At 51.1% G+C, this 20,168-nt stretch overlaps 2 protein-coding genes across 8 annotated transcripts in view; one reads left to right on the top strand and one right to left on the bottom strand.

Annotated features, from left to right (window-relative positions):
• The window catches only part of FBH1 (F-box DNA helicase 1), a 49,749-nt gene extending 45,203 nt beyond the window's left edge, over positions 1–4,546 (bottom strand). The window contains exons 1-2 of one of the 5 annotated variants that reach the window (XM_042944771.1): positions 4,384–4,399; positions 2,437–2,614 (exon numbers count right to left, since the gene is read on the bottom strand). Coding sequence is in view for 1 of the 5 variants with exons in the window: in XM_042944767.1 (XP_042800701.1) it covers position 4,384 (1 nt within the window). In the remaining 4 variants the exon portion in view is untranslated. Of the gene's footprint in view, positions 1–2,436; positions 4,134–4,383 lie in introns of those variants that run through there. The other 4 variants (XM_042944770.1, XM_042944767.1, XM_042944769.1 and 1 more) reach the window with 4 other exon arrangements.
• Positions 4,547–4,880: 334 nt separating this feature from the next.
• Positions 4,881–16,249, top strand: ANKRD16 (ankyrin repeat domain 16). Of its 3 annotated transcripts, none has more exons than XR_006204504.1 (8): positions 4,881–5,517; positions 7,457–7,677; positions 9,524–9,566; positions 12,461–12,569; positions 13,006–13,167; positions 14,208–14,286; positions 15,275–15,501; positions 15,862–15,953. XR_006204504.1 is itself a non-coding variant. In XM_042944775.1 (8 exons), the coding sequence occupies exons 1-7, from the start codon at positions 5,198–5,200 to the stop codon at positions 15,430–15,432; spliced, it is 1,092 nt and encodes a 363-aa protein (XP_042800709.1). In that variant the 5' UTR covers positions 4,881–5,197; the 3' UTR covers positions 15,433–15,464; positions 15,862–15,949. The 3 variants fall into 3 exon arrangements, 2 of the variants coding, with proteins under 2 accessions (XP_042800709.1, XP_042800708.1); XM_042944775.1 differs by having other exon boundaries at positions 15,275–15,464; positions 15,862–15,949; XM_042944774.1 differs by lacking the exon at positions 15,275–15,501 and having other exon boundaries at positions 15,862–16,249.
• Positions 16,250–20,168: the final 3,919 nt, after the last annotated feature.

The following is a 20,168-nucleotide window of genomic DNA, read 5'->3' as shown; positions in this document are numbered from 1 at the left end:
AAGATACTAAGTGCCTCCAATTTCTGGAGGAAAAGATTGCGAAATAACCGCTTAAAAAAATAAACAAATCTAGGTAACTCTCTAGTACAAGGTACCTGATCGGAGAGAGTGCTCAGAACAAGAGCCACAGAGGGCAGTCCTGCTACTAACTCACTGCGTCCCCGAACCTCGAACCTCGTGTTGGCTCCCCATGAGCCTCCGCTTTTCTCGGAGGGGCTCTGTGAGGACGGACAGGTGGGCACTTTCCCTCTCGCGCTTCTGATGGAGGCAGCGGGGGTGTGCTGCGGTGCGAGGACAGGGGTTCACAGCTCAAACTGCAACTAAGGGCCCAATTTAAACACAGTTAACGGAGTTACCTCCCCAACTTGAGCACTGCAGAAAGTGTTCATTCGAGCCAGCAAGCACCCCGCAGTGATAAAACCACCCCCTCACATCTCTGAGATACTGGTAACAATTATTCACGTAACTACGTACTTCTTACGTCTCATAGGCAAATTGTACCACTCTTGCCATTATTTTATCGTTATTATATTATCGCCAACTGTACGTTAACAGGTCCTCCCTGCTGGACTGAAAGGTCTGTATTCTAGGGGGAGGGGGGAGGGGGGAGGAGGGAGGAAGGAGGGACTCACTCAGCCCTGCACCCAGCACATATTGTTCCATGAGTGACTGCGATTAAACTAACAAATGCACAACCACTGCGTTGTTTCCCTCAATAAAAGTTTGGTTCTTCCTTGGCTCCGAAACCCTCCCCTACACCTCACAGCTTCTAAGTGCTTCGTAGCTGCTGAAGTTCCTTCACATATGCCCACTGGAACTTCACGCAATGCTACGACGGGGCCACGATTTCACGGGGGGCTCAGACAAGGCTTGCTTCAAGTCACAATGCGGCTTGCAGGTGACGGCACGTAGTTCTTCTGACTCCCTAAGGGGCAGTGTTCTTTCTACTGTCACAGTCTGCCTTCCATAATCAGAAAGGTTTAAAGCAGCTTCTAAAAAAAAAAAGCAGCTTCAGGTTTAATTTCTGGATCACTTTTTTTTTTTTTTTTTTTTTTTTACTCACTGAAATGTCATAACCAGAGATTTAATAACAAGCAAGTATTTAGGAAATGTTAGCTGAAAGGAAAATATCACTAAATACGGTAAGCTCAAAATGGAAAAACTTCAAAACAGTTTGTCCTCATTAGCACTACTACAAGAAACAAACACAGAAAGAAAACACTCCGGGTCTAGCTCCTATGACACAGGTCCCTCCCACCGCCACATCCTGCTTCTCCCTAAACCCCAAAGGCCTAGGCCCCCAGGCTTCATCTTCCTCAGATCCTCTCACGCCCCACAAACACCTGCTCCCCACGGAGAGACAGCACTCACTTGTTACAGTGCACAAGGACAGAGATGCAGGTTTCTCACAAGGATACAAAGGAACGGTGAAAGAAAAGGAAAAATAAGACAATGATGGCTATTTACAGACCAGAATACATTTTCATATATTTGAGACGCTTGTTCTATTGTCCATTCATTCCACGACCACTTTTAAGTATTCAAATATCTACCATGACCCAGATTCATTATAAACACCGTGAGGGCTTCCTCTCTGAGTATCTCTAATGTCAAATGCTATTTTAAACAGTGAGCACACAACACAGGAAAGATTTTGCCTGCCCATAAGGCAGCCCACAAAACAAACACAAGGTACCATACATAAGGCAATATAAATGCTGCACAAGTGCACACACGAAGGGCTGTGGTAGTAAAGGGGACAGAGTAACAACGTTGAAAAGGGCTTTATGAAGTGTTCAGCCTCGAAAGAGGAGTAGGATTCAGTAAGGCAGGAGAAACAGTATGTGCAAAAAACACAGGGAAATAGCACAGCATTGGTGTGGTGTGAAATCAAATTTCATTAGAACAAGAAGTTCATGGATGGGGAACAAGGCTGGAAAAGGAATTTAGAGGCACAGATTGCAAAGCGTTAAATATAACACTAAAGGAATTGTGGGCTTTAGTGTAGGAGATTCAGGGGATCATCCAGCGTACCAGCCGGGTCAATGTACAGTCAAATCCACACTCCAGAACAGTAATCCTGGAAGCTGGGTCCAGAGGATGGGTAGACACAGAGACTGCCAGTAAAATAAGACAAAGTCACTTCCCTAACCGAGACAAGAGTTGGTAAAGGCCTGGGAGCAGCAGAAACAGGGAGAAGGGGAACTGGAAGGAAGTTCAACACTTCTTTTTTGACAAGACTGAAAGAGATCAAAGAGAAAAAGGACAACAAAGGTAACTGACATTTCTGCCTGGAACCCAGTGGTCAGGTCAGTAACCATGTTAAGGAGTAAAAGAGAGATAATGTTTTTTGTTTCACTTGCCTTTTCCTTGATGGGGAAGATGAAAGTTTCCTGTTTTGAAAACAGTTGTTTGTTTGTTCTGTTCTAAAGTTACCTGTGAAATGCCAGGTTAAGCTCCAGGAAGGACTGGTCCTCAAAAGGCATGAGAGAGACAGCTGAAGCTCTAAGACGACGGGAGATGCTCTGATGACAGATAAATTTCTAGGAGTAAGTGATTTCACAGCCCAAAGGGCACAGACAGAATCCAAATTCAGCTTTCAAATAAAATCAGCCTGGGAAGGATAGAGGGATATGATGAGCAGAGAACAGACGATGGCAACAAATCTGAACGTACAGTTCTAAGACCAATACCAATAGCGTTCATGCACTCCCAGATCACAAAAAGATGTCAATTATCATGAACTGATGACCAAAGCTGAATGCTACAGCACCACGAAATACGACATAAGGAGAGCAGACAGCCACGTAGCAAATCACAATGCCAGCACTGACTATGTGAGAAATGTGACACTAAACACCAGACCACAAATTCCAAAGCCTGCACAAAAGGAACGGGCAGTCCAACTGGGAAATCAGCGAGACCCAAGCACAGCTCCATCTGTTAGCATACTATAAAGATTCCTTCCCTCTACACCAAGCTTTTGCTCTAGAAAATTACAAGGGCTGTGGTCATGCTCATGTCCATTATCATCTAGTTATCTAGAGGGGGATACGGAAGCTAGGTTGCTGAAGAACCTAGGAGAGGCAGAATTAATTGCGCTGGGCACTAGTTACATAACCAATTCTCTGGGTCTGAAATATTCTTATTGTGCATCTGTGTGTGTCCCCCCATTTTGTTTTTTAAAACAGGGAAACTGGAGACATAAGGCAAGAAAAGGTGAAGCCGTGTGTAATTAGGATGGGGGAGGGCATTAGCAGCAAAAAATAGGAAGTTACTAGATGTTCAACTTCCATTTGCACCAAACCAACGGCTGTAGTAAAAGCAATACTGGGCATGTTCTAAAACGTCATGCATTTCAAAATAATTTGATGCCTACCTTTTGTTGAAGTGGCAAGACGTAATGTAACTTTGGCAAAGCTGATATTGGACCCACTTCTGTCTCCAATGACTACCCATATCACTCAGTAAATGAACCAAATTCAATATGCTCGTTAGGAAAACGGGCTTGTTTTCATGGGTCCCTAACCAGAGGTCTTTTTTTTTTTTTTTTATCTCCCTTAACCTATGCGAGCACAGCTCCAGGAACCACCAGCTAGGAGCTACCTTTGTTCCAGAGGACTATACTACCTGTAGTTGCACGGGGGAAAGGACTTCTTCAGGCCTCAATTTCCACACCTGTAACGATGCCTTACAGGCTTGTTTGCAGATTAGATAATTAACGTAAAGTACTTTACCACACAGCACAACACAAAAATGTAAAGCCTCTTTCCAGGCCTAGCAAATAGCAACTTTTGGACTGAAAACAGCAGAAGGTTTAAGTGACTAATAGCCAGTAAGATCTGGCTAAGAACTCAGTACCTGCCCTAATCTCTCCCATCACCCGATAAAGCCTGCTTAGATCTCAACAAAACAAGTTCGAGGCCTTCCCACCTCACCCCAATTTTCTTAATATCCAGAAAAGGGAAGGGAGACCGCAAACGAAAGAGTGGCAGAAGGACACAATCAAGTGACTCGCCCAAGGTCAAAACACTAGGGCAGAAAAGGCAATGCTGGCTTACCAGCCACCGAGGCCACGTCCCCCAAGACTCGGTCCTCAGCAACCGACGAGGGGCGACCAGCTGTCCCCTCCCCGGGCCACAGAACGCAGTGTGGGGGCGCCCCTCGCCCTACTGCGTGCACGCCCCGCCGAGCCCCGGCAGCGCGGCGGCCGGCGGCGGGCACGAACTCCTCCACCGCTGAGCTCGGCCCGGGCCCCGGAGGCCCCCGCGGCCCTGCTCCCCGCCCCGCGAGGCCGGACCCCAAAGCAGGACCCCCAGAGGTTCAGTGTCCCCACGGCCGGGCCCCGCCCGCGCTCCCTGCCACGTCCGCTGCCTCACGCACTATGGCGCTCCGGACCCGGGCTCCCGCCGCCACCGCCGCCGCCGCCGCCGCCGCCGCCGCCGCAGGGCCCGGGCCACCCGGCCTGCCAGTCCCAGCGTCCCCAGGGCAGCGCCAGCCCGAGCAGGCCGCCGACTTCCTCCGCCAGCTCCGCCCTAGCCGCAGCCCCGGGAAGAGCCCGTCGCCAGGGCTGACGGACGGCCCGCACGGCCAATCGGAACGGCAGGAGGAGGGGGCGCGCTGACGGACTGCTCCAGCGACCAATCGGAACGCGCTCCAGCAGGGGGCGCGGCTACCGCTGGCAGGCTCCGCCCCGTCCGTGCTTCCGCTGGGGCCCGGGAGGCGAGCGGAAAGTTTCCCAGAGTTCCTCCGAGCTCCCGGGGACCAAAGGGGGGGTCGCGGCGGGGCGAGGGGCTGGCTGAGGTTGGGTGCGGGAGGGGTCGGGGGTGGGGACGCGCGGGGGCCCACCCCCTCGCTGAGGGCCCGCGGCGGCCCCCAGCTGGCTCCCTCGGCCGCGGGACCGGCCTCCTCCTCCGGGAGGCGCTCGGGCCGGGGGGACCCCGCAGCGGCGCGCTGTGAGCTAGGGCGCGGGGCGGGGCCTCGGAGGCTCCCGCCCACCTGAGGTGCCGCCCCCAAAAGAAGCCCGCGCGGGCTGCAGCCTGGGAACGAGCCGCGCGCCCGTGAGCTCCTCCGCAGCGGCCCGCCCGGCGAGTCGCCCGCTGGAGGACTGGGCCCACGCGGAGCAGCGGGGCCGGGTGGGTGTAGGGTGGGGGTCGCGGGGCGCAGGGCTGGGGGGCCCCGGACGCCCCGCGCGGTCATGGCGGCGCCCGGGGACCCGCGGCGGCCCTACCGGCTGGCTCAGGAGGGCCGGCTGTGCGCCCTCCGGGAGGAGCTGCGGGGAGCCGGGCGCGCGAGCTGCCCGGGGCCCGCCGGGGACACCCTGCTGCACTGCGCCGCCCGCCACGGCCATCGGGACGTGCTGGCCTACCTGGTGGAGTCCTGGGACATGGACATCGAGGCCGCCAACCGGGACTACAAGCGGCCTCTGCACGAGGCTGCCTCCATGGGCCACCGGGACTGCGTGCGGTACCTGCTGGGCAGAGGAGCCGCGGTGGACTGCCTCAAGAAGGCCGACTGGTAGGTGGCTGGAGTTCCAGAAAGATCTCTCCCCCGTCCCCTTTTCCGCAGAGTCCCAGATTCCCGTGTACTTTGTCCACCTCGACCCCATAGCTTCTCAGCCTTCCCCGACACGACAGATGACCCACTGCGACCACTGTTCGTACTCTTGCGGGGTCAACTGCTCCAGCCTTGTGTTCCAAACCCGTTCTCTTCATGAAAGAGTATAGAATACGATCAAACAGGGAATTGTCTGTACCCTGTATAGCTTGAGCCTCGCCTAGCTGCCTGAGTACAACAGTGTCATTGTTTGAACTTGCTACTTTGAAATAGTTAAAGGTGCACAGAAGGTTGCAAACAAAGGTTGCTGGAAGCCCCACACGCCCACCCCCCAGCTGCCCCTAAAGGTACCATCTTACACAGCTGCAGTACGATATCAAAACTAAGAAACTGACGTTGCTGCAGTAGTCAGTGTACTCACTCAGATTTCACCAGTTGTAAGGACGCTGGAGTGTGTGCGGTGCTCTGTGTGATCTTATCACGGGAATAGCCTTGCCTAACCGCCTCCACAGTCCACATTCTCACCTGTGCCATCACCCAAACCAGCTGCATTTTGTTAGAGCGACATTGTGTTCAGTACTCACTACCTGGGCCTCCTTAGGGGTTATGAACAGCCTAAGATTCATAACGTAATGAAGTTCCTGCCTGCAACAGATTCCTGATCTGATAGAGGTATGAGCCACGGCAGATAGCCTTATAGTTAAATGAAGTGCGTCTTGCCCACTGGGATGGGGGAGTCTGCATGGGTATGTGTTGAGGGCTGCACTTTGGCCATGACTTAGCACAAGACTGAATTTCTGCTGCTGCTGGGCAGTAGGTCTAAAGACCTTAACAAGAAACACGTTACCTCATACGTGCCTCAAAACAATTCTGTGGGGAACCGGCCTCCCCTCAAAAAACCATTAAAGGGCAAGGTTCATTTGACGATGTATTTGGCAGGTGTAGTCCTAGGGAGGCATTTTTGCCCATTCTCCCCTTCCTGGCTTTCTGCAGTACCTTCCCTGCTTTTCCAATCCTCATGCCTTGCTCAAGATTCTTCCCTCTGTGAAGTCTTTCTGGAAGGTTCCAGCCTTCATTTATTTGGGTTTCCCCCTCTTACTATCACTACTACATCCTCCCCCAAAGTGTGGGTAATAAATTAATATCATAACAATCTTAGGAGCTAGATCCTAGATGAGGCCTTGGAGGTCATCCAGGTATAGTGAGCTCCCCGCTGTGTGCCAGACGTGGGTTCTAACCCCTGGGAATAAGGAGGTAAGTAAGATCTGCCCTTGCTTTCCAGGGGTTGTGTCTTCCTCATTTTGCAAGGAAGAAACCAGAAGCTCATGGAATTGAAATGGCTCATCCAAATCATTTATGTGGCAGAAAAGGAAGGATAGAGCCACCTCCCTTGACATTCATGTAGCTTATTCCCATAACTGTGGACACAAGTCAGTTCAGAAACTTCTTATAGTCACGCTGTTTGGTTTGTGTCACCAATGTGTGCTCCTCATGGGGAGGCACTATGTCCAGTGTTCTTTTTTGATGCCTTCTCAGCACAATTTAAGAAACAGTTACTGATTGAAGTAAATGGGATAAGTCTGGCAGGGTACCTCTTACACAAATACTACAAGACAGACTGTGGCTTCGATTCGCTCCGTCTCAGTTCAGTCCCATAGTGTAAACTAGTTCAGAAGCGGGCCTGCCTCCTCGCTATTCCCCTCCTTCAGGTACACCTATTCTAGGGGCCTCACAGCAGGCAGAGAAGTTGCCCGTCGAAGCTGTTTTCCTGCTTCCCAGACCCCCGAGTCCCGTAGGTTTTCATCTCTGCCAAGGACATGTGATTTTCTGAAGACCTGGTCGCACACTTCTAACGTCTCAGCTGCCCTTCCGTCTGACGGTTTGTCCTCGTTGGCCTTAGGACCCCACTGATGATGGCCTGCACAAGGAGGAATCTCGAGGTGATCCAGGACCTTGTGGAACATGGCGCTAATCCACTTCTCAAGAACAAAGACGGCTGGAACAGTGTCCACGTTGCCAGCCGAGAGGGGGACCCTGTGATCCTCCAGTACTTGCTCACTGTTTGCCCAGACGCCTGGAAGACGGAGAGCAAGATCGGGAGAACCCCCCTGCACACGGCAGGTACGGCCAGGAGCCCCGCAGGGACGCATGCGTAGATGTGCAGCCACTTGGCCTCACGCCGCAGAACGCCTTCTAGTTAGAGTCGCCCACGGGGGTGGGGTTTGGAAACTAGAGGGCCAGGAATAAGAGCAGCTTTGGGGCATCTTGGCACACAGTTTGCTGTCCAAACTAATGGAACGTGGCACAAACATTCTTCCTCGCATTCATTCGCTTTTCCTGTATATCTGTCCAATCCTCCCCAGTTTCCTAGACAGAAAGCTGGTTCTGTGCCTTACTGTCTTTGACCGTGGACAATGAACTTAGTCTTTTAAGTGAGTTTCCTCATCAGCAAAATCATGACCATAACGATGCCCGTACCACAAGGTTGTTGTAGACTTCAAGGAACGTGATGTACATAAATCCCTTGGCACAGTGCTTGATGCACAGTGAGCACAGAGCAGCTGGGTGTTGCTATTTTCAGCATCTTCTTACGTTGTTACTGTTTCGGGCAGGATAAAAAGAGACTGTATTTCTGCACATGGTCAGCAGCACCTACCATAGTGCTGACCATGTAAATAAATGTAGGTGCTTGTAATTAAGTACCTGGGCCTGAGTGTATTTGACTTACCCAGTGATAATGTCAATAAAAACTTGGGGCACAACTGAATGATTATCCTTAAATCTGAATTGCCTGTTTGTAGATTATTTTTAATTAGTGGAAAGCAAAAAGTGCTGTGGTATAACACAGATATTAAAGACCTCAAAAGTCCAGATCAGGACATTTAGAAAATAAGGGCTCCGGGTGGCTCACTCAGTTAAGCACCTAGCTCTTGATTTCAGCTCAGGTCACGATCTCACAGTTTGTGGGCTCAAGCCCCACTTCGGGCTCTGTGCTGACAGCGTGGAGCCTACTTGGGATTCTCTGTCTCCCTCTCTTTGTCCCTCCCCCACTCACTATCTCCCACAAAAGAAATAAACTTTTAAAAAAAAAGAAATTTAGAAAATAATCTTCAGCCTCCTGCATAGTACATTGAATTAGAATACAGGGCTATAGTTTCTCAAAACATGAATACCTATGACATGATATAGTTTAGGAAATACGCATACAATTATTACGGCCACAGAGGGCAGTTAGAGACCAAGGAATTCTTTCTAAAACTTTATAAGTGAAGGGCACCTGTTGGTTAAGCATCCTACTCTTGATTTCGGCTCAGGTCATGTTCTCGTAGTCATGAGATTGAGCCATGCTTTGGGCTCCATGCTAAGTGTTGTTTAAGATTCTTTCTCACCCTCTGCCCACTCATGTTCTCTGTCTCTCTCAACTAAAAAAAAGTGTGTGTGTGGGGGGGGGAAGCACTTTATAAGTGAGTAGAAAAACTTTTCTTTTTGCTCTTGAATTGTTTGACTAGTTGCTATAGAAACTAGAAACAATCAGCACCTAGCCATTCACAAAAAGTGGTGGAGAACAGATAGTTGAAATCTTTATTATCAAGTTTGGTTGTCTTTAGCAGGAGAATTACATTCCTGGTTATTTTGTTGTGGATCACTATTAATATGTTTGTCTACGATAATATGTTTTTCCTACACAAAAACTGACCGGCCCTAAGGATTTGCAGCACAAAATTGAGGAGAAAGTTTAGGACTGAGAATTTGCCATGAAAGTGCTTATAAAGACAAGATAATCAAATGTTGACTAGCAACATCTTTACCACTTACCCAGCTAAATTTTTATTTTTCTAGTGTGGTAACAGTGTATCTAATTACTGCTTCCCATAAGTGATAGCTAAAAGGACAGGGCAGAAAGAAGAGGAAAAGAAAGTTTTATACATGCACTAAAAGGCTCTGACTCTCAACTCTCTTCTCCCAGCAATGCATGGCTGTTTAGAGGCAGTAAAGGTGCTTCTACAGAGGTAAGAACAAGACAGCAAATTGAACAAAGTATTCACCAATTGTGATGCTTAATATTGATACTGTAAGTAGAGCTCAGAAAAATTGCTCAGAAACTACAGTGCGAAAAGAGAAATGAACAAAGAACATAAGATAACTCAAAGAATATGACACAAAAATAGCTGACAACCATAAGGGGGAAAAATCGTCCATGTATCTGTTCATTCGACAAGGATTCATGTCTTCATTCGTTCAGCATCTAAGCTCTAAGCACTATGCCAGATGCACGGGCTACAACAGAAGCCAGCCAGCATGGGTCCCCCCTCATGGAACTCACACACAGGCAGAGAAGACACTGTTCGCATCCTGTGAGTCTGATGAGTGCCAGGAATTGCAAGATCCCTCCAGGAACATAAGACAGGGAGACCCAACTTGGCCGGGAGTGTGAAATCTTGGCCCCAGGGATATTTAAGCCATGATCTGAAGGAGGCTGAGCGTGGGAGGTGTGGCAGCATTCCAGGGGTAACAGTACCCGGGAATGCTCGGAGCAGAGAGAAAGCATGTGTGTTAGTAAGCTGAGAGAAGTTCAGGGTGGGCTGATACCTAAGGAGTGAAGGGAAGACAGTGCGCGATGAGGCTGGAGAGGAAGACTGGACTCAGGTGGGGCTGTGTGAGACTCTAGATCTTATTCGAAACGTGTAAGACCCCACTGAAGGGTCGTAAGCAGAGGGGTGGGTGGACGGCAGTAAGAAGTTTGCATTTTTTAAGGTCCTCTGGTTGGAAAATGGAGAGCGGGTAGGAAGGGAAGCAGGAGTGGGTGCAGTGAACGTTGGGAGGCCATTACAGTTAAGAGAAATCGTTGGCTGTACTAAGATGCTGACCGTAGGGGCGGAGAGAGAGATTGGGAGATACTAAGGAAGCGGAATCAACAGATCTGGGTGAATAATTGGATCAAGGGAATGAGGAAGGAGAAGTCAAGGATGACAGGTTTCTCACTGAAGCAGCCGGCGGTGGCGCTGGTGCCATTTACTGAGACAGAATACTGCAGGAGGAGCAGGTTTGCGGGGAAGGTGATAATTTCGCTTTGGGACACGTTGAGTTGCATGTGCCTGTGAGGCACCCAAGCAGAGACATGGAGTGGGGAGCTACAGGCACAGATCTGAGTCCCCCAGGAGAGGTGTGAGCAGAGCTATAAACGTGAGCATCATCAACATAGAAGTGTTGACTGAATTCACGAGACTGGGAGAGATTATCTGAGGAGATGATGTATAGTAGGAAGAGAACAGGGCTTCATGCAGTGCTGTGCAGGAGCAAAGGTCGTACGGTAGACGGAAGGGAGAGGAGAGGCCTCTGTGAGGTCGTATCGAAACTGTAATTTGAAGGAGAGGTTGGAGTTCACCTAGCGAAGAAGGGAGAAACGGTGTTCCAAGCAGAGGGGATCGGCAAATGCAAAGGCGGCAAAGAGCTAGGCAACTGGAGGAGAAGAGAATGACCACAGAGAGGGTAGGACAGATAGGACCATGACAAAGGTAGAACAGGTGGAAGTGGGACCAAGAAGGTAGGACAGATAGGACCCTGAAGGTAAGAATGGAAGAAGATAGGGGAGGAGGGAGGTCAGATAGGGAGGAACGGAAGAAGGTGGATCAGGTGGGAAGCAGGACCAGGACGAACAGAAGACCAGGAAGAAGGTAGGAACAGAAGACAGGATGGGTGGGAGGTAGGACAGGTAGGAACAGAAGGTAGGTCAGGTGGGAGGCACGACCAAAAAGAAGATAGGAACGGAAGCTGGTAGGACAGGTGGGTGGTGGGACTGTAAGGAAGAGAGGACCAGGAAGAAGGTAGGACAGTTGTGACCATGGAGAAGATAAGAATGGAAAATGTTAGGAGGACGAGGGAGGTAAGACTGTGTTGGAAGGTAGAGGTGGGATTGTGAAGATGGTAGGAGTAGCAGAAGACCAGGTAGGAAGTAGGACAGCTGGGACCATAAGGAAGGTGGAAACGGAGAAAGCTCAGGTAGGAGGTAGGACCGTGGTGATGATAGGAAGGGAAGAAGGTCAGTCCGTTTGGAGTCAGGACTGAGAAGAGGACGAGGAAGAAGGTGGGACTGGTAGTGCCGTAAACAAGGAAGATGGGAGGAGGCAGGTCTGTGGAGAAGGTAGGAAAGGAAGAAGGTCACCTTGGAAGCTGAATTAAGAAAAAGTAGGACAGGTCGGAATGGAAGAAGGTAGTACTGAGAAAGCAGAACCAGGAAGAGGATAGGCTGAAGGTGAGAACAGAAACGATAGGACAGTGAGGTAGGTAGGAACAGAAAAAGGCAGGACCCAGCTGAAGGTAGAACAGGTAGGAGTAGGAAGAAGGTAGGACAAGTGGGTATTAGGACTGAGAAGAAGGTGGGACGAGGAGGACCAGGAAGGAGGTGGGACAAAGAAGAAGGTGGGAGGAGGGGGACCGGGAAGGAGGTGGGGTGTGGTGAGCGCAGGGAGGAGGGAGGGTGCAAGGAAGGAACTTGGAGAGAGGGGTGGATGTCACAATGTCCTGACCCCGTGGCTGTGACGTTTTAGATTTTGTCCTTTGTGATTGGCCCATACGAGTTTTAAGCAGGCACGGCCACACCCAGGGTACCTAAGAGAATGGATTCACGGGCAGGAGCCCAGGGGAGGAAGATGGGTCGGAGGCTGTGTTTCGGACACGGAACTGAGATTTTGGTAACAGCAGTTATGAGGGATCAGGGGTGACCTCCAGCTTCTGGCAGAAGAAGCTGGAAAGATGAGGGTCTGTAGGACGGGGAGGGAGGTCAGAGGGGGAGCGGAGGTGCAGGGGACAGTGGGCTGGCTCTGGAGAAAGGGGAGGGGAGCACGCTCCAGATTGTCCCAGCTCGTCCGCACCACACGTCACCTACCGTGGGTTTGGACTCCAGGGGCCAGTACCAACCAGACCGCAGGGACAGCTGTGGCTCCACACCCTTCATGGACGCGCTTCAGTGTGGCCACATCGACGTAGCCAGGCTGCTGCTGGAAAAGCATCAGGTACGGAAGTGGTTTTATGTCTTTGCTTTTTCCTACAAGTTTTAGCTCCGGGAACAACCAAGCGCATGGTTGTTCCAATCCCTGGTTCAAATCCCAGCTCCGCCACGGTCTCCCCGGGGGACCCCTTGACCTCCTGGAGCATTAGCGTTTCCGTCTGTGATGTGGAGACACACGTAATTTCTTCAGGGGGTCCCTGTGAGGAGTAGATAATGTAACACTGAGCGGCAGTCTCACTGCCCCCACTGGGTGCCCTTCTGGCTGGAGCGTGCCCACCTTCTGGTTGGAGAGCCTGCGAGGGTCTGGCACCAGCTGTGTTACCATCTGCCCAGAACAACCTACAAAGTCCAAAGTTTTGCCCAGATGTCAGAAGGTCCGTGGACCGGGTCTCTTTGCTTCTTACCTTTGTTCTCCCCCCTCCCACCCCCCCATCTACCAGGCCAGCGCGTCTGCCCAGGATTCCCTGGGGGCGCAGGCCATCCACAGGGCAGCGCTCGCTGGGCAGAACGAAGCCATCCGCTTCTTGGTCTGTGAACTCGGCACGGACGTGGACGTGAGAGCAGCATCAGGCCACCTCACTGCACTGCACTACGCGGCGAAGGTCTGTTCCTTCCCTGCGGCGGACAGCTCGCGGCCCTGTCTCTTTGGTTCCATCTCTGTGCGGGAAGGAACCGCCTGTGACCTGCCCCTGAAGTGTCCCTTAAAAGAGAAACCTGCCCTTATTTGCCTCTGGGTAAAACCTCTACTCCCAGTAACGCCTGCGTTTTGTGTTCGCTCCTGCCTTTCCGCCTCTGTGCCTTTCCATTTTCAGGAATGTTATTCGAAGCCAAAAAAATTCATTCTGTGAAATTCCTAGTGCTCTGTCCGTACACTGGATTTCAGCTCAGATTTCTGTGAGGCTGTTCTGCTTAGAAAACGGTTAAGACGTGCAAAACATCTTCACTAGAAAAGTGGCTCCTTACAGCCCCGTTTTAAGTGTTAGGAGTGTTTTGTGTATTATCTTAAGCGGTTTTACTTATTTTTCTGGCTGCAACAGGAATAAATTTTTTTCTTGTGAACTGCGCTCTCCTACTGGTGTCCCCCCAGGAGGAATTGGGTGGGGCGGGGGAGGGGGGTTGGGGTGGCCCTGGGGGCTCAAACCAGTGGGTCCTAACACTGTAATGTGCAACCTTGACTTCCGCCTCACTGTGTACTGACTGGCTGGCTGGCTGGCTGGACAGGAAACCTGTAAAGTGCTTGGTAAATGGTGACATGAGCCGTGATAAGACTCCCATCCAGGACAGGCTGCTGTCTCTTCCTGTTTATCCAGCAACAAGCACGTTTGCTTGGAGAGATTCCGGAATTGCAAGTTCAGTATGAATCCGGATATATACTCCTTACACTGAAGGAAACCCAGCTGTATTAGTCGATAATTTGGGCCTAGAGAGTAGATCCTCTGTATTTTAATAACCAAATGTCACCAAAATCTTTAACGGTTTATACTTGAACTTGAGAGCCGAGCCGCATGCATCTTCCTTTAGAGGTGAGAATTCAGTGTTAGCAGTTGAGTATTTTAGAAGAAGTACCTAGCGTGCATTATTAGTGTTGAATGCCTCACTTGTGTCCTTGTCACGGTGGTAACAAGTGTATTTCAACACTCAGGAAGGACACGTGAGCACAGTCCAGGTGCTCTTAGCCTTGGGTGCCGACGTCAACTGTAAAGACGCAAGAAATCGATCAGGTAGGCTTCTTACACATGCCTTGGAAGTTAATAGTAAACTGGATGTAAACGGTACACGGACTTTCTTATTAAAAACACTGGTTTTCATGTTACGCCCCTAGTAGCTCAGCAAGCTTTGTTTCGAATAACATCTGTTGGCAAAGCTGTGGGAGTGTTGCTGTTACCGTGGCAATGGTGATGCCTGCTGCTCATTGCCACTGTGTCGTTATCACCGGTATTTGAACCACAGCAGCGCGTGCGTGCACCGTGGACGTACTTTCTGTCCTAATCCACGGCGACGCCAGCTGTCCCAGTAGTACAGATTTTTCTTAGGTTGTCTCTCTTTCGAGTGTATTTGAAAACTGTAACCACTATAATTTCTTAAAGTTGGGGCTCAGAAAAATGCTTTCAGAGCTAATCCTCTGGATTCGGACGTTAGAATAAACCCTCCCCTTAACACCCTGTGCTCTGGCGGCCTACCTTGCCAGTACGTTCGTGATGCTTCAGAACCTCCCTCCAAGGCCGCACAGGACAGTCACCAAGTTCAGGGACACAAGACTTTTCTCCGCAGAACACGGGATCCTGGGGCTCATGATGCCAGAAACCTTCAGTGCTAGTTTTCCAAGGGAAGGTGTGTCAGTTTTTCTTTTTGTCACATCATTCTCATTTGTGGCAGGATTTCTACGTACACGGAAAATTCACAGAACTTTGAAAGTCTTTTCTTTGCCATTTCAAGTCTCCCGTTTCTCGTTCGTTAAATTGCTTGGTTGCTGTAGACAGATCTGTTAAGTCTTGTAATTGGTTGATGTTTTTAAAACCATTTCCAACCCAATCAGGTTAAAAGGAAAAATGTTTTGATCTAGTAGAGACAAAGGTGTAGAGACAAATTTACAGAATACAGAAATTCTGTGTAGCCGAAGGGGTGTTGTTTGTAGGAATAGCTGCTCCCCGGGTGGGCGTCGCCCCAGGGGTCCCACGCCAGATTTGTGTGGCCTCTGTCTCCACGCAGCCCTGCACCTGGCCTGCGCAGGCCAGCACGCGGCTTGCGTCGAGCTCCTCCTGCGGTCCGGGCTGAGGGACTCTCGGGACGACACGGGTGCCCTGGCTCAGCAGCTCGCGTGCGGCACGGACACCCTTCAGTGCTTCGACCACAGCGCGGCGTCCTGAGGGCATTTCTGAGGAGGACAGCAAAACGCATGGTGATTCACATCCTGCTTGGGGAGTTCAGTGAAGTCGGTCAGTAGCCAGCGGCCTCTGCCTCCCTCCCCTGCCTCCTCTCTACCCCCGGGTCTTGAGGACGCTGGCATCCTAGGTGTGACCCACACACGGGCAGATCTGGACTCAGGAGTGCCCCGAGTCTTCCATAATCTGGATTTCGCTATTTCTGCCCTGCAAGTGAAATTAGATGATGATGAAGTCGGGTCTGGAACCCTTAGAAATGCACGTAATTGCGTGAATACGGTATAGCATATGTATTTACACATATGTGTTCTACGGTTAGTGCTATGGGGTAAGGCAGTGGTAAGAAGTAGCTATTTATGTGAACCATAAAACATAACTGGCCTGTTTACTTTTTTCTTTTATTTACTTCTTTAGAGAGAGAGCACGTGCGATACAGAGATAGAGGACGAGAGAGAATCCCGAGCGGGCTCCGCGCTGATAGCTCGGGGCTTGATCCCTCAAACCGTGACCCGAGCCAACATCAAGAGCTGGCCGCTGAACTGACTAAGCCACCCAGGAGCCCCTGCCTGTTTACTTTCTTCTTTCATAGGCTTTTTCTTGGCCGTGACATTGGTTTCACTTTGGTTTTGGAGCCAGGAAGGAGATGCTTCCAACCTGCTTACACGGACATTTGGGAGGAAATAATGAAAATGTTTCTATATTCTGTGCACTGCTAGTTAAGCTATGACATTTTAATCTTGAGGTTATTTTTATTAGATTCTGTGTTGGCTTCTTTTGGGTAATAAATACACCTTAAAAAATGCATCTAAGATACTTTCAAAATCTTTCTGGCACCCCAGTTTGAGAATGGAGTTCTTGAAACCCACAGGTCACATTTCCTGTCTGTAACACCTGCCCACCAAGGCCTGTGACCGTTCAGAACAGCCACTTACATTGTACCTCCACAAACTTTGTGGCGGTTGAAACAGATTGAAGACAGGATGAGTCCTCGGGCATTTGGATTCTTTTCTTTTTTCCTTTTTTTTCGGGGGAGGGGTGGGGGGTTGGGTTGAAGATCATTTTCTCTGAGTGGCAGAGAATAATTAGCCCAAGTCAGTCTGTTAGAAAATCCCACGTGTCAGTCACGAGGAACACTTGGTCCTCGTGTTTGTTGTAGCAGGAATTTCTGGTTCTTCATCCTCCCGGATGATGGCTGATTCCTAGTCCTAACAACCGGATAAACGTTCTGGGAGAGACACTCGGTTGCAAAAGTGTCTCGTGACCCCTGAATCGCATCGGTGTTCATCTGTGCCGATTCGAGCTTCAGAGATGTCCCCGTGTCGCTGCCCCTGGGCGTGAAGATGGTCCCGTTGCATGCGGGGGATGGGAGGATGTGTGTGTCGTGCTGGCTGCCTTCTCTGTGCACGCATGCGACGCAGGTTCTGAGAGGCAGCGGCTCTGTGCACGTCTGTTCACATCTGTAGCCATGCTTCCACCTTACAAACCAGCGGCTGACATGGTGCGTGAGGCCGTGTCCCGGCTTGATGCCTTGTGACGTGGGCCGTGAAGGCCAGTGACGACAGTGGCAGAGACGGTGCGAATGGTCCAGTAACAGTCGGCACCTGTGGGGACGTGGGGACGCCGTGCCAGGAAGGAGTCGTGCCCCTCACTTCCTAATTGTGGCTGTCTCGCTTGCTCTGGTCTCAAAATTCTGTGACCTTCCAGGGATCCCCCCCCACCCCCCAGGCCACCAGACCTAAAATTTTGTCTCCCCCCCCCCTCCTTCACTCCGGGCCTCCTTTCCCTTGCCTCCTCCTCAGCACTTAACCACCACCAAATATGCTACACATTTTGAGTCGTTTTCTCCGTTTACTGTATGTCTCCCCCACTGAGATGTAGACTCCGGGCGGGGATTTTGTCTTGTTCACGCGCTGTGTCTACAGGTCTCAGAACAGCACCTGGCATGAAGCGGGTACTATTATGTGGCCAACAAGTGACACAAGGGTCACTTGTGTCTCTTGAACGCTCACTGCATCCTGGATCCAGTGCTGAGTGCCCTGCCGAGTTGGTCTCTCGGGGTCCCTTGGGTCATGCACGATGCAGCCCCTCTAAGGTTTACTCCACCTCCGGCATCCCGACATCTCCACCCGGTTCCCCCACGGACGCTTCCTGCCCACCGCAGTCTAGCCCTTTGCTGTCACTCTGCAGGGTCACCGGGTCTTCCTAACTACCCATCGAGCAAGGTGTTTTTAGCCCTCATGTTACTGATCCTTTCAGTCAGTTTGATCGTTGGTCTGAATCAGTCCTGCCTTCCCGAAGCCCGTTTCTCGTCACGGCTGATAAGACACGCCTGGGTTTTTCCGACGTCTGCTTCCATCTCTGGCGGGAGCACCTCTTCCAAGGCCGATCCTGAACAGCCATTGTGCCCCTGAGTGTGTGTCCTCACTCTGCATGTGCTCCCAGCGTCTCGTCTGTCCTCTGTCCGACTGCCCCACTGTGGGGACCCTCTGTAGTCCTGGTCTCTGTTGCCTGAATGCCGTAGGCTGTCCCACAAAGCAGGCTTCGTCAGTAGCCTGCTTACGTGCATGCTTGCATCGGCCACCACGGTGACGTCCCTGCAATCTGCCCACTCAAGCTGGAAGCCACAAGTCCGTGGCTCCTCTTGGGTAGGAAGCCCTGCTGAGTGACTCCCTTCGTCTGGCCCTCACGTTCTCATCCAGACCACCGTGGCAGCCTCCTGAGCGCCCTGTGCCCCCAGACCTGCCCTCCGTGGGGCTGTCCTGGAGCGCTCACGGATGTGACCAGGGGCACTGACTGCTGATGGCACCTGTGCTTCCCTGTCCCGCTTCCACGGGGGCCTGTGGCTGGTCCCGTAAACGCCCTGACCCACAGTGAGAATCTGTTCTAAGACTGATGGGGGCACAAGCGTCTGGAAGGAGACACAAATTGTAAGAATTGCAATCATTTGAAAATAGCTATGGCCTAACATGTATTCCTGAAACAAATATGCAAGAAAATATTTACAAGACAAAATAAGAAAGGATGTCAAAACGGAAAAGAAATTACAGAAGTCAGGCCCGAAACACAGGCCTCTGTGAGGGGAGTTCAGGTAGGGAGAGCCCACCAGGGGTTGGATTTGCCCAGATGCTGCTGCCGGAGACCGCCAGCAGGGGGCAGGCCCCTGGGTTCCACCAGGTTTTAAAGGCTCATTGTAAAATACAAAAAATAGTAAAGGAGAAAACAGGAATAACCTGTTATCCCACTACCCAGAAATAACCACTCTTACTTCCTCTAAGTCTTTAATGCTTTAATACTCCAGTATATACTGGAGATGATGCCATATGCACAGCGTTCCCGTAACTTTATGCGGGAAACATACCCCAACACCCTACAAAACTTTGTGAACTTTTATTGTAATCACTATCTAATACTTTGCGGTGTTGTCGGCCATATTTATTCTCTGATATTGTCATCTTTGTTCTGTTAAGACAGGAAGCCATCAGACTCGACAGCAGGCAGAGGCAGGGGCATCAGAACTGAAAAAAGGCTCAGGTCTGATCCCAGGTCAGGGCTGCTTGGGGCTGAGAGATGCGGGGCTGGGGGACAGCGGGCCCATGGGACGGAGGGACTGGGGGACGGAGGGGCCAGTGGACAGTGGGGCCTGAGTGTTGGCTGTGCTCTTTTGGAGGTGCCGAGTAGTGTGAAAAGAAAGGAAAGGTAGGAAGACAATTTAAGAGGATAGGTTTTCTCAAAGGGTGAGACGTAGTGTGTGTCAGACTCAGATAAGGCCGAATGAAGGAAGAAAGTTGAAGCTGTGAGAGCTGAAGGCTTGTTGGTGGGGCCAGGAAACGGGGGTAGAAAGCCTGAAAGCTTCAGGGGCCTGGACGCCAGGACGCAGAGGTACGTGTGCGAAGGAAGACAGGATGATAAGGAGAAAGTTTCAGGTGTGACCCACATGCAAGTCTCATGTAACACGAGTACTTGGCAGGCGTGAGGTTGGTGGGACACGTGTTAATGTTAACTTCTGCTTGTTTTTATAGGCTTTTTAAAACTGCTTTCCTGAGCCAGCGAGGGTGTGGAGGGCGGCAAGACCCAGTTACAGGTTGATGTGGTTTTCATCGAGAAGGAACAAGGTGCAAGTGAGGGCTTAGCTGTGGCAGGAAGGATTTGCTCATTGCGCGTGATGGAGGCCTGTCCTAGGGCATCTCCAGAGTGTTAATTCCCTTGGCCTTCCCTGAGAAAGGTATTTGACTTCATAACGCAGATGAGGCACTCCCGAGAAGAACACCGGGGAGGAGTCACGTCATCAGCCACCTAGGTTCTGCTCCTGTGCCTTTTCTGGCCTGAATACACCAAGCTATGTGTCAGTGCAGGCATTTCTGCCCACCTCCTGGTGCGTGCTAATCTCGTCCTCCTGCCTGGTCTCTAAAGCGCCCGGCGTGCTCGAGGGTGAGGGACACGCTGCGGCCCCTGAAGAACACTTGAAAACACAGCAATCGGGGGCGCCTGGGTGGCTGGCTGGGAGCCGGGCCTCCAGGCCCTTTGGGGCCATTTTACTCTGGGCAGGAAGGAGGAAGCCACATGAGGGTGTGAGCAACTGAGTGATGAAATCGGCCCTAACGCTCACCAGGACCATTCAGAATGTTGGGAGGAAGCAAGAACCTGGTGAGGGGACATCACAGTCACTCCCGTGAGATGTAGTGACATGCACCAGCATAGTGGGCGGCCGGGTGAGGAGGTGT

This window comes from Panthera leo, chromosome B4 (genome assembly GCF_018350215.1).
Source record: "Panthera leo isolate Ple1 chromosome B4, P.leo_Ple1_pat1.1, whole genome shotgun sequence".
NCBI lineage: Eukaryota > Metazoa > Chordata > Mammalia > Carnivora > Felidae > Panthera > Panthera leo.
Note: the sequence above shows the minus strand (reverse complement) of the source record. Positions and strands in the feature narration are given on the sequence as shown.